Source organism: Calliphora vicina, chromosome 4 (assembly GCF_958450345.1).
Source record: "Calliphora vicina chromosome 4, idCalVici1.1, whole genome shotgun sequence".
Classification (NCBI taxonomy): domain Eukaryota; kingdom Metazoa; phylum Arthropoda; class Insecta; order Diptera; family Calliphoridae; genus Calliphora; species Calliphora vicina.
The window spans coordinates 16,070,459-16,083,995 of record NC_088783.1 but is presented as its reverse complement, the minus strand read 5'-3'; the positions used below and the strand labels follow the sequence as shown (position 1 = coordinate 16,083,995).

General features: G+C 26.7%; 1 protein-coding gene across 1 annotated transcript in view; it reads left to right on the top strand.

Moving 5' to 3' along the window:
* AstA-R1 (allatostatin A receptor 1) overlaps positions 1-13,537 on the top strand; it is a 121,352-nt gene that overhangs the window by 24,208 nt on the left and 83,607 nt on the right. Inside the window, exons 2-3 of the mRNA XM_065507476.1 lie at positions 12,069-12,354; positions 12,429-12,579. Of these exons, the coding sequence (XP_065363548.1) occupies positions 12,069-12,354; positions 12,429-12,579 (437 nt within the window). The remainder of the gene's footprint in view (positions 1-12,068; positions 12,355-12,428; positions 12,580-13,537) is intronic.

The following is a 13,537-nucleotide window of genomic DNA, read 5'->3' as shown; positions in this document are numbered from 1 at the left end:
TGTGTTAGTATGTTTCTGACACACAACCACTTGAACACACTAAAAGGCGATCAAGTGGAAATTTAGTCATCATTTCATTTGACTGAATGCAGCCGTATCATAACTTTTCTGCTCTACTGTTCAACATGCTCTCAGTTCGCGCCCTTTGTGTAAATTGCCTGCGTAAAAACGATTAAATGCCACTGATGGAATATTTGATTTAGCTTCTAGTCAAAGAGGTTGGCTTTACAGCAGCTAAATTTTCAAATGACTACAAGAGTTGAGAATTGTTGGGATGAAAAAAGTTTCGAATTTTCATTTTTTAATTAAAGAAAAAAAATTTTGAAAAGGTAGCTTTTGTATATTGAGAGATTTCAAATTGAAACTGTATTCAATGACAGAAAAAAAAAACAATTGAAAGAACGTATTAAAGGAAGAATGTTGTAGAGTATGTAGTATGATAACAGATCTTCCTTACATGTTTGACAAAAGTAGAAATCAAAGTATTGGAATTAAGTGACATAAATACCGCCAGGATGATGAACAAAAATTCCCGTGCTTCCACGAATGTTCTTTTCGCATATAACTTTACATTTGCCCCCTTACCTGGTCACAAATATCTCATACTTATGTATTAAATATTATTTAATGCCAATATTGCTAGCAACACTGATTGTCATTGTTTAAGGCAAAATGTCGCTAGCAACATTGTTTAATGCAAATTGTTGCTAGCAACATCATATGAAGGAAGGTGCTGCTAGCTACATTATTTGATTATTTGATGGACTCCTAGAATAGCCAGCTCTTCCTTACACTGTTTAACAAAAGTAGAAGACAAAGTATTGGAATTAAGTGACATAAGTACTACCAGAATGATAGACATAACATTATTTGAAGGAACATGTTGCTAGCAACATTGCCTGAAGCAACATATTGCTACAGTAGTATTTTATACAGTAGCATTTTAGTATTTTTTTAAATTTAGTACTTTTTGAAAAAGTAGTATTTTAATATTTTCTTAAAAAATAGTATTTAAAAAAGTATTATTTAAGTACTTTTTAAAAATGTAATATTTTAAAATTTTTAAAATGTAGTATTAATAAATTCTTAAAAATAGTATTTTAGTACTTTTTTAAAATGTAGTTTTAAGAAATTTTTTTAAAAAAAGTGTCTCTGCTTTATAAAATAGTAGTATTTTATAACATTTTTAAAATGTAGTATTTTAGTAGAACTTTAAATAATATGTAATCATAAAAATATGATTTTAGAATTTTTTTAAAAACCAGTAGTATTTTAGTATTTTTTCTTAAATGTAATATTTTACTACTTTTTTAGAAAATACCATTTTAGTACTTTTTTAATATTTTTTAATATTTTCTTAAAAACTAGTATTTTAGAACTTTTTTAAAAAGTAGTGTTTTATTACTTCCTTAAAAAATTGTATTTTTGCACTTTCTTAAACAGTAGTATATAAGTACTTTTTGAAAAATTTAATATTTTATTTTTTTTTTTAAATTAGCATTTTAGTACTTTTTAAAAAAGATTTATTTTAATAACTTCTTTAAAAATAGTATTTTAGTACTTTTTAAAAAGTAATATTTTAGTTCTTTTTTAAAAAGAAATATTTTGGTACTTTTTTTAAAAAGTAATATTTTAGTACTTTTTTAAAAAGTAATATTTTAGTACATTTTTAAAAAGAAATATTTTGGTACTTTTTTTAAAAAGTAATATTTTAGTACTTTTTAAAAACTAATATTATAGTTCTTTTTTAAAAAGAAATATTTTGGTACTTTTTTTAAAAAGTAATATTTTAGTACTTTTTTAAAAAGTAATATTTCAGTACTTTTCTAAAAAATACTTTTTTAAAAAGTAATATTTTAGTACTTTTTTAAAAAGAAATATTTTGGTACATTTTTTAAAAAGTAATATTTTAGTACCTTTTTAAAAAGTAATATTTTAGTACTTTTTTAAAAAGAAATTTTTTGGTACTTTTTAAAAAGTAATATTTTAGTACTTGCTTAAAAAGTAATATTTTAGTACTTTTTTAAAAAGTAATATTTTAGTACTTTTCTAAAAATTAACATTTTAGTACTTTTTTAAAAAGTAATATTTACGTATTTTTTTAAAAACTAATATTATAGTACTTTTTTAAAAAGAAATATGTTGGTACTTTTTTTAAAAAGTAATATTTTAGTACTTTCTTAAAAAGTAATATTTTAGTACTTTTTTTAAAAGTAATATTTTAATACTTTTTTAAAAAGAAATATTTTGGTACTTTTTTTAAAAAGTAATATTTTTGAAATAATATTTTAGTACTTTCTTAAAAAGTAATATTTTAGTACTTTTTTAAAAAGTTACATTTTAGTACTTTTTTAAAAGATAATACTTTAGTACTTTTTTAAAAAATAACATTTTAATACTTTTTTAAAAAGTAGTATTTTATTAGTTTAAAAAGTTTTTTTAGTAGTGTTTTGCTACTTTTTTAAAAAAATAATATTTAAAACATTTTTTGCAAATCTGAAGAACATCCAAAAGTATTTGCAAATTGAAAACTACACCCATTCTACAGTAGGCGTAGTTTTAGCCCCAGCCATCTATGGGCTAATGACTATATCTGATATATTGATACCAAATATGGGCTGTAGTATATCCGGGGCTTCAAGAAAACCAATTTCCAGGAACATAAGGCGGTCATCTCATAAAAGACAGAGCAATCTATAAAAATTCAAAGTATATTCTTTATAGAGAGACCAATGAATATTGTAGAAATTACAAATAGAAAAACGAACTTATATTTAGTCTTAAATATTGCAGATTATAAGAATTATTAATAGCAAACATATAACAGATGTTCTAAATATAATAACACATATAAAGTAATAAATATGGCTTTATTAACAATTGCATAGATGTCAGCCAAGTTTATTTTGAATAAAAATTGTTAATCTACCAGAGAAAACACCACGACACATGTTTATTACAACATTGGCTGGCTAAAGTACCTAAGGGCCCCAACATACTGACTAGATTAAAAGGAAACACCTAAAAGCATGCCAAAAGTAACATATGCACGTTTGAGCATGAAGAAAAAATTTACAATCCTTTGAACTCTCTTCCTCACTGCTATTAGACACTCAAGCGGAATAAGTTCATTTAAATGAAAACAATACAAAAATTGTTAACTAATTACAAACGCCTGTTGGTTGGTTGCTGGAAACAATGAATGAAAGTTTGGTTGAGTTAGGTTGGGTTGTGTTTGGGGCCCAAATGTTTGTTTTATGTAAAGGGGCGATGACGATGATGATGATGTTGGCACATTTTAATACTTGTATAAAAGTTCTCTTGCCAAAAAAACCAAAACTTTTTAAATGAACACAACAAAAGCTATAGCTTATTTACTTAGTAGGCAGGCAACAGCAGCAGCAGCATATATTCACTGTAATAGTAAACGACTGAAAAAAGCATGCAACATAAACTCATCTCCAGTAACAATAGAAATTTGAAACAATGAAAAAGAAAAACAAAGAATTCCTTAAGCAACGTAATTGCATGGAGCCAACAATAACCAGCCAAACAAAGTCGTTGTAAAATTGTTTGCCATTTTTTTTTCTCTTTGTTGTTATTCTGTCGCTTATTTATTATTTGTAACTATGTTATCTGTGTCGCTTGTAAGATGAGGACAACGATGTGAGTGTGATGGTTAAGGATGCTGCTGATGATGTTGCAGAAAACTGATGATGAGAAGTAGCATGATAATAACTATAATTAAAATACTAAAAGACTAAAGGGAAATTTTAGCTACATGTATGTAAAATATGTGATTAATCAGCTGCCTAGAATCAAAAATATAATTAAGCAGACGGTTGTTTATTAAAAATGTTAAAATTCAAACAATTTGAAAAATTTTGTTTCCCAACATGTTGCTGGAAACTTTTGGATTTTGTTTACTAACATGTTGCTTGATTTAGTAAAACATTTTGGTGGCTAAATTATTGCATGCAAAAATTTTATGAATTTAACATGTTGCTTGCGATATGTTGCAAGCAACATTGTTCACTGCAACATATTTTTAATATGTTTTAGTAGAGTTATTTTACATTCTTATTTGCATATTTTTAACAGCAATATTTTGTAGGGGAACTAGCAGGTTTAATAATTACATGTTGCTAGCAACATCTATGTAAGAAACATATTTCTAGCAACATGTTGGTAGTAATATTGTTTAACTCAAGTTGAATACTATAATTTACATTAATTAACGTAAATTAATAAACAGAATTAATTAAGTGAAGTAAACGAAAGTTTAAGATGAGAAATATAACTTGGAATTAAAAGTTTTTGCTTACAAAAAACATGATAAAGACAAATCATTTGAAATATAATGTGTTGTTTAATAAATAATTTACATTCAAGTATGTTACTAATAGGGGGGTCAGACGGCATGTATTGCTTGTGTATTGGGACATGTATTCGATACATATGGAATTCCATGTGTATGTCAAAATTCACGTTATACATATGATTCATAATTTCCACGTTCAAACGTACATATGTAATTGCATGTGACATAACCTCTATTAGTTTATATGTTTGTTGTTTTTAACAATATATTTATTTAAAACATTTTTAAATCACAATATATATATTTAATGCAATGAAATTAATTTTGTTATGATTTTTCTTTACTCTTTTTTGTTTTGTTTTTTTTATTTTGCACTCACACAGTGTTGTATTTCAAAATACAACTCTGTTATACACACGAAAATAGAACATGCTCTAATTGCCAAAAATGTCACGAGTAATACACATGTATTTTACATATATAAAGTTTCATATGGATCACACGGTATGTATATGTTTACATATGGAAAAATGTCCCAATACATGGCACAAAACACAAGCAATACATGCCGTCTGACCCCCCTTTAAGTAAATATGTTTCTCTACAACATGTTCCTAAGCTATTTACTGACCAAAAGACCAAATTATAATTTTCTTATTATATAAATTATGCTTAGAAAATAAGTTATTTTGCTAAATGTTAATAAGATATTTAGTAATCATAACTGATGTTTAAGAACAAAAATAAGACCTTGAATATGAAGTTCAATGTAATTTGTTAACAATATGTTGCTAAGCCTGTTTTTAAACAAAAAAATGTCCTGGAATTATGTAGCTTAATAAGAGTATTACTCTCCAATATGTTGCTATGAAAATATGTTACTTAGCAACATGTTGCTAAACTTTTCAGTGACCAAGAAATATCTAGCAGCATGTTGCTAAGCTATTTGCAGACCAATAACACTTAATAAAGAACGAAAATATCTCGTTGAATGATGTTGTTTAATAAATAAATAACTTAACTAAGCCATGCTTTAAACTTTTTAAACAAAAAATTTGTCCTGGAATTATGTAGCTTAATAAGTGTAATATGTTACTTAGCAACAAGTTGCTAAGGTATTTGCAGACAAATAACACTTAATAAAGAACGAAAATGTGTATCTGATTGACGTTGTTTAATGAATAAATTACTTAACAACATGTTGCTATAATAAAATATTATTTAGACTCATGTCGCTAAGCAAATAAATTACGAAGCATGTCGATGAACAAATACATACATATATTGATGAATAAGTATGATTTTCAGCAACATGTTGGAAAACCAAATTTATTATATAGGAACAAGATGCTAGATAATTATGTAAATTTTATGCTTGTTGCTAAATAATATAATATTGAGCTAAACATTGTCAAAAGAACTAAATTTGCAAATCCTTTACTAATTTCAAATTTTTATTATCAAATTTAACTGAACTTTAGGTTTAACTTAACAATTGTTTCAAACAATATCAGTCTACCAATACAAAAAAACTTCAACAACTTTTAAAACAAGTAAGAAAGTATGGTCGGTCAAGCCTGTCCATATACACTAAATAAAAGAGCAACAACATGTTTCTTTTAAAAATTCAATAATTTATATTTTTGAGTGATTTTCGGAAGTGGGCCTTATATGGGGGCTATGACCAATTATGGACCGATCACCATGAAATTAGGTCGTGTGATTTATATCTATATGAAAGTTTACTATGTTGAATTTTGTGAGTATACCAACATTTTTAAGCGATTTATGAACGTTAAAGTGATTTTCGGAAGCGAGTCTATATGGGAGCTATGACTAATTATGGACCGATCGTAACAAAATTTGGTGACATGAATTTTGTATATATAAAACTTATTTGGAGCGCAATTTGTGGAGATACATTTATAAATTAAACATTTATGACCGATAAAGTCCAATTTCGGAAGAACATTTGTATGGGGGCTAGGTGAAATAATGGACCGATTTCAGCCAGTTTCAACAGGCTTGGTGCTTGGGCTGAAACAATAATATTTACCAAATTTGTTCTAAATATCTTCAAAATTGCGACCTGTACTCTGCGCACAAGGTTTACATCGACAGCCAGCTAACCAGACGGACGGATATCGTTTAATCGACTCAGAAAGTGATTCTCGGTATACTTTAAGGTGGGTGTTAGACTAATATTTTTGGGCGTTACAAACATCTGCATAAACGCATTATACCCTCCCCACTATGGTGGTGTAGGGTATAAACACAATTAATGAGGAGTTTTAGCTGAATTCATTATTCGGTCCTATTGTGTCATTTATTCAATTTAAAATGGTTCAATAACGTTTCGAAATGTCACCGATTCGTTGCTGTTGATGATGTTGATTTGGCAACATGTTGCTAGCAACATTGTTAGATGTACCATGCTAGAAACATTGTATGATTTAACTTGTTTAGCGCAACATGTTGCTAGCAACATTGTTTATATTTTTCATTATTTGTAAAATAAAGAAATTAAACAAATTAATAAACCATTAAATGTTACATTAGACTCTTCGATATTCTATTAGAATTTTGTAAAATTTCCCTAACTAGCAACAAAAACACTACAACATCTTGATTTTTTTGGAAGTTCTTTTTGAAATATAGTTCTGATCTCATTTCAAAATAGCGATTTTCTTTTAGTCTCTTATTATGTACTAAAAATTTATTAACTTGTTTACAATTTTTGGCCAGGAATATAAAAATAAAACACATTAAACTAGGCACAATAACAATTTAAGTTGCCAATTTATAACACCCTTAATACACCTCTTACCCCCCTTACATAATGCTCTTAATGTAGTTTATCTGAAATCTAAATAACTTTGTTTTTGTTTCCCCAAATAAATTTTATGTTTTTTATGGCTTGTTTTTGTGTTCTATTGTTATACAGTGTTTTTAATCTTTTTTGCCAACTCATTTAACCATTAGCAGTAAGTATAGAGATTATTATTTTTTTTTTTTGTTGGAATGTGTAAATTATATTTACCAAGGCTTATGATAATTATATTGGGCATCATTTGTATTTGTAATGGGATCAAAACTCACATCATCAACACATCACACAGCAACATTTTATCGACAGCAGCAGCAGCAACGGCAACAGCAACACAAATACGAATCGTTAGCATTTCAAAAAGTTATTGAATCATTTTAATTTGAATGAACGGCACAACAGGACTGAATAATGAATGAATTGAATGGAGCTAAAACACCTCATTAATTGTGTATTGAAATGTTGTTGCGAGTTTTTGTGTATGATGATAGACTTGATGTTGTTTGAAACAATTGTTAAGTTAATGACAACAGCAATAATGAAAATGTTAAAGTTCAGTTGATTGTGAACAGTTAAATTTAATAAAAAATAAATATTTTAAATTATTAAAGATAATGAAAACTTTGTTCAATTGACAATAGTTATTGTATTCTTTAGAAAAAGGTTAAAATTACTACACTTATTTGGCAATATGTTCCTCAGTATTACATTTGTTTCTCAACTTTTTTCCGTGTTTCATATTTATCAACATATTTTGAAATAACATGTTTGTTCATGAACATGCTACTTTTATTTGTTAGCAACATGTTTCTAAAGAATATTTTACAGCAACATATTGTTGAGAAATTCATTTATTAAACAATATCATTCAAATACACATTTTCGTCCTTTATAAAGTGTTATTGGTCACCAAATTGCTTAGCAACATGTTGCAATGTAATTTAATTTCCCATATTTCATAGGAACCAGATTTATAAATAATATTTATAAGTCTTATTTTTGTTGTTTTAGAATTTTATGCGCACTAAATAGCTTAGCAACATGTTGCTATAAAATTTATTTTCTCAGCTACATATTGTAGAGTAATGTTTTTATTACTGGTCATATTTTTGATTAAAAAAAATGTATTTTGGTATATAAATTGCTTAGCAATATGTTGCTATGTAACTTATTTTCCGGGCAACATTTCAAGAGGAATATGTTTTATAAATAATATGTTGCAAAATGGCTTAGAAACATGTTACTAGTAAATTTATTTTCTCAGCAACATATTGTAGAGTATGTTCCTTTAGCATTATCTTAGTAACACATTTTAAATGCTTTATCAACATATTGCTAAATAAAATATTTGTTGAGAAACATGTTAGAATGTAACATATTTATCAAACTATTTAATTCAATATCATATTTTTGATATTAAATTTGTGTTTTGATCATTGATTAGCTTAGCAACATGTTGCTAAGTAATATATTTCATCAATACGTTGTATAGAAGCTAGTTTATAAATTAACAATATTCTACATTAACAGGTGACATGTTTATGCACAAAATTTGTACAAATTTGCCTAAATTCACCTAAATTTTGCGCAATCTATCCAAAAAACTTAGGATTTTGGAAAATATAAAAGTTTTACAGCAAATACGGCAACATTTTTGCTCTACATAGCACATTTTTGTGCAAATTTGCGTATTTTTTTTTTCAAATTTGGTAAAATATGAACAAACAGATTTGAAATCTTATGATTTCGGAAACTAAAAAAAAAGTTTGTAAAAAATTCTGATTTATTTTAACTCTACTCGCATCTTATTTAAGCAAATTTTGAAAATATTTGTGCCAATTTGCACAAACATTTCAAAAAATCTCATGATTTTGCACAACTAAATGGATTTGAAGCAAATCCACTTTATTACTAAATTTTATCATATAATTGTATGAATTTTGCACAATTTTTTTAAAATTTTGCACAAAAATCTCATGATTTGGGGAAACTACAAATATGTTAAGCCAGCTTTGTTTTTGCACAATTTTCATCTTTTGGGCAAATTTGTATAAGTTTTACAAAAATGTTGCACAAATTTCCGAAAATATCTGAAAACTTAATAGATTTTAAGTAAATCCAGATTTCTTTTCGCTCTACTAGGGTATTCAATCGATTAACCGTTAATCGGTTAACCGATTAATTTTTGACGGTTAACTGTTCGAATAATTTGAAATTGCCGATTTTCAAATAACAAATAAACCGATTAATTTGTGTCGATTAACCGATTAACCGAAATTCCTTTTTTTTGCACTTTAAAAAATGTTTTTGTATGTACATATTTATTTTTCCGTTGCAATTCAAATACAAATTTCAAATTAAAATTAGATATTTTTTGAACATTCAGTAAACATGATTAGTGAGTATGTATAACAACTGACATATTTAATTGACATGTATTTGAAGCTTTGTTTGTATTTACATGTATAGGCGATTTTTTTTAAATGAGTCTTTTATCATAACTAAGCGAAACTATTAAATTAATCAAAATCTAAAACAATCCAAAAAGGAATATTCTTTATCATGATTTCTTTTGATTTCTCCAACATATACAATCAGAGAGAGTTTTTCCCAAGAAAAGTTTTATTAAATCTAAAGAAATAAATCGTTTAAATTATATTCTTTTTATAAAAGATTATTTCAGAAGATCTCACTAAAAAACTCACACATCGCTCATTTGCTGCAACAACGTCATAATTCCAAAAAAATCGTTTCGAGAAAAACGCCTTTGAATATTTTATGACATTTTACTATTTCTTAAATAAATTTTCAACAAATCATTCGATTTCAAATATAAATAGTAGATGTTAATATCTTTCTAATCTGTATTTAACTCAAATTTTTACTTATCAAATATACGAGAAAACATGAATTTTAATTTTGGTGTTTACAACAAAAAAAAAACACTCACACAAAAAATAATTGACTTTTTTGAAAACTGATAAAACTATATGAATGATTATAGAACTGCGCATATTTTGTATTACTCAGTTCAAAAAACACGGATTTTGAGTTATGACGTTGTTGCAGCAATTAGGCGATATGTTTACAAAAATGATCTCAAATACCTTATTTGCTGTTTTTTATGTTTTTGTACACAACATTCGTTATTGTATTTTCAATTTAAAATGAAAATAGAAATTATTCGGTTAATCGAATAATTTTAAATTAACCGATTATTAACCGAATAAATCTAAACCTCGATTAATTATTTGCTCGATTAACCGATTAAACCAGAAACCCGATTAATTGAATACCTTACGCTCTACTGACCACTTTTTTGTTACAAATTTGTGTAAATTTTGCACATATTTTTATAATTATTCATTCTTTTAGTTGTTTTTTAAAATCCCTGAAAGTTAAAATAGATTTAAGCATATCCTATTCATTACATTTCTATAACAAATTAGTGCTAAAGTATTTAAAAAGTCTTGTGATTTCAAAAATTTAAAACAGATTTATTGATACACAGCTTAATTTAGCTCTGTTCATAAATTTTATTGAAAAAAATCCTTTGAACAAATATTAATGAAAATCGTTTAAACTTGATAATTAAAAATCAAGCCATGTTCACTTAATTTTATGTTAAATATTTGATCAAAATTTGCACAAATGTTTTAAAAGAATTTTTGTTTAAAAATGTTTATGCTTAAACACTTCTTTGTATTTATTTTTCAAAACATAAGACAGTTTTAAATAAACTCCGCATTCATTTTAGATTGACTAGAACTTTATTGGAACAAATTAATTAAATATTTGATCAAAATTTGCACAAATGTGTTTGTCTTTTTTTTAAATGTTTATGTTTAAAGATTTCATGGTATTTAGTTTTCAAAATATAAATCAGTTTTAAATAAATTCCGCTTGATTTTAGCTTCCCTAGCTTTTTATTTGAGCAAATTTGGGCAAATTTAATACAAATTTGCACAAATTTAACACAAATATTTTTAAATTTTTGCACAAATATTTAAGGAAATGTTGTTAGTTAAAAAATTATAAATACACAAATATAAATATACAAATTGCACAAATGTTTATGAAAAACTTTGAAAACTAAAAAAAATAAATAGATTTCCTGAAATTTGTTTATTATTTACACAAATGCGTTCAAAAGCTGCATTTGTAGTCCTTAATAAATAACTAAATAACTTAACAACATGTTGCTAAATAAAATATTTTGTAATCAACTTATTACAATAAAACTACTCAATTCAGGGCAATATTTCAGCTTTTAAATGTATGATTTGGTCATTAATTAGCTTAGCAACATGTTGCTAAGTAACATATTTTTCGCAACAGTTTAGAGAGATGCAAAATTACAAATTAACAAACTTCAAAGTTATATTTTTGTTCTAAAATATAATATTTGGCCACGAAATATCTTAGCAACAAGTATATAAAATGTTTAAAGGTTTGGCAACATGCCTCTGTTAGATTTAAAATAATTTTAATCAATTAAAAATCCTATATTCAATTGAAAAACAAGTTGAGGGAATACTTGAGACAACATTTGTTTATCAACATGTTTAAAAACCAAAATATTGAATAATAAACTGTAAACAAAATCTAAAAATGTTGGGGATAAACATTAAAATTTTGAAAAAAAAATAATTGGGTAAATGTTGCTGGGAAAAATGTATAAGCAACATGTTGGGGAAATGTAAACATTTAATATCTTACAATTTATAGATATTTTACATGGCATATTTAAAATGTCTAGTACTAAAAAGTTACAAAAACTATTTTCAAGATATTGCCAAATAGAAAAACTCAGAAATGTTGCCAGCAAAGGTTGCTGACTAAAAAAAAAAGATTTTTAGAAAGCAAATGAAAATTAAAATGCTCTATAATTTTATATGTTTCTCTTGCCTTTCTTTTTAGTGGTGGTGGCCAATCAACAAATGCGCTCGACAACAAATCTGCTCATTATAAATCTGGCCGTATCGGACATATTATTCGTTATATTCTGCGTACCATTTACGGCCACAGACTATGTGCTACCAGAATGGCCTTTCGGAAATCTATGGTGTAAATTCGTTCAATACATGATTGTTGTGACGTGTCATTGTAGCGTTTACACGCTAGTGCTCATGTCATTCGATCGTTTTTTGGCCGTTGTACACCCCGTGACAAGTATGTCACTGAGAACGGAAAGAAATGCCACACTGTAAGTAGAAATCTAATTAAGAATAAGATAAAAATATTAAATTTATTTAATTTTTTTGTTGATTCTCCTTTCAGAGCGATAATTTTGGCCTGGATTTTGATAATAACCACAGCGATACCGGTGGCTTTGGCTCATTCGGTGAGAATTTATCAGTTTCATGGCCATAATTATACAGCCTGTGTCTTTTCATCCGACAAAGAGGTTTGGAGTTTATTGGGTTTCCAGGTAAGTGGTCACTAAAGCATTAAAAGCAATTTGTTAATGTCACTTCTTTTTCATGATTTATTACACATTTCTCTTATTTTTTTTATTGGATAATTTTATCAGCTTATTTGAAAGTGATAGTTAGGGATGTGTGCTTGTGTTCACAAATTTTATTTTTAAACTTTGTGGTTTTTTTTAACGATTACTGTCACATTATATTTACACGTGTACAACAAGGTCCTGTTGTACTGTGCTCTTGAAAGACTCAACTTACAGTGGTATGGATAGGGTAACTTTGTCATACCACAAATTTTAAAACTCTTAATATATTGAAAGCTTCACTTATCCTCTATGAATTTGCTACTTCTTCTACCAATCAATTCAAAAGTTTATAAATTTTGCAATAATTAATCTGTCTGTCTGTTCCAATCGTGCTACTGTACCAGAGTTTATTACACTTTTAATGTCTCTGTCTCTGCTGTCTTTCAAGGTATGTATAATGTTTATTTATTTGTCTGTGCAAAGCCATCATCAGTTGTCATGTGAATAAATAAAACGAAATACATAAATAAAAATGTAAATTTATTTATTTATTTTCATTTCGGATCATTTTCATAACAAAAATACCAGAACTGAATGAAAATGATGTGCAAACGATGTGAGTGTGTAAATATAAAATCGTATAAATACTTTACACTGCAATTATATCTGACGTACATGATGTACTTAACTACTCCAACATAGATACACACACACACACACACAGATAGATTTCTTTATGTAAATTCAAACATTTAGCCAGAGAGTAAGAGAGTGACAGCAAAAATAAATCCATCACATTTCCATTATTTGATCTACTTGAGTTTGCACTTGTAAATGAGAAATATTTCGGATTTTTTTCTTTTCAACTATTTTCGTTTTTTTTTTTTGGGTATAAGTATTGCACGTTCAATTACAATACAAAAGGCAAAAAGCAACA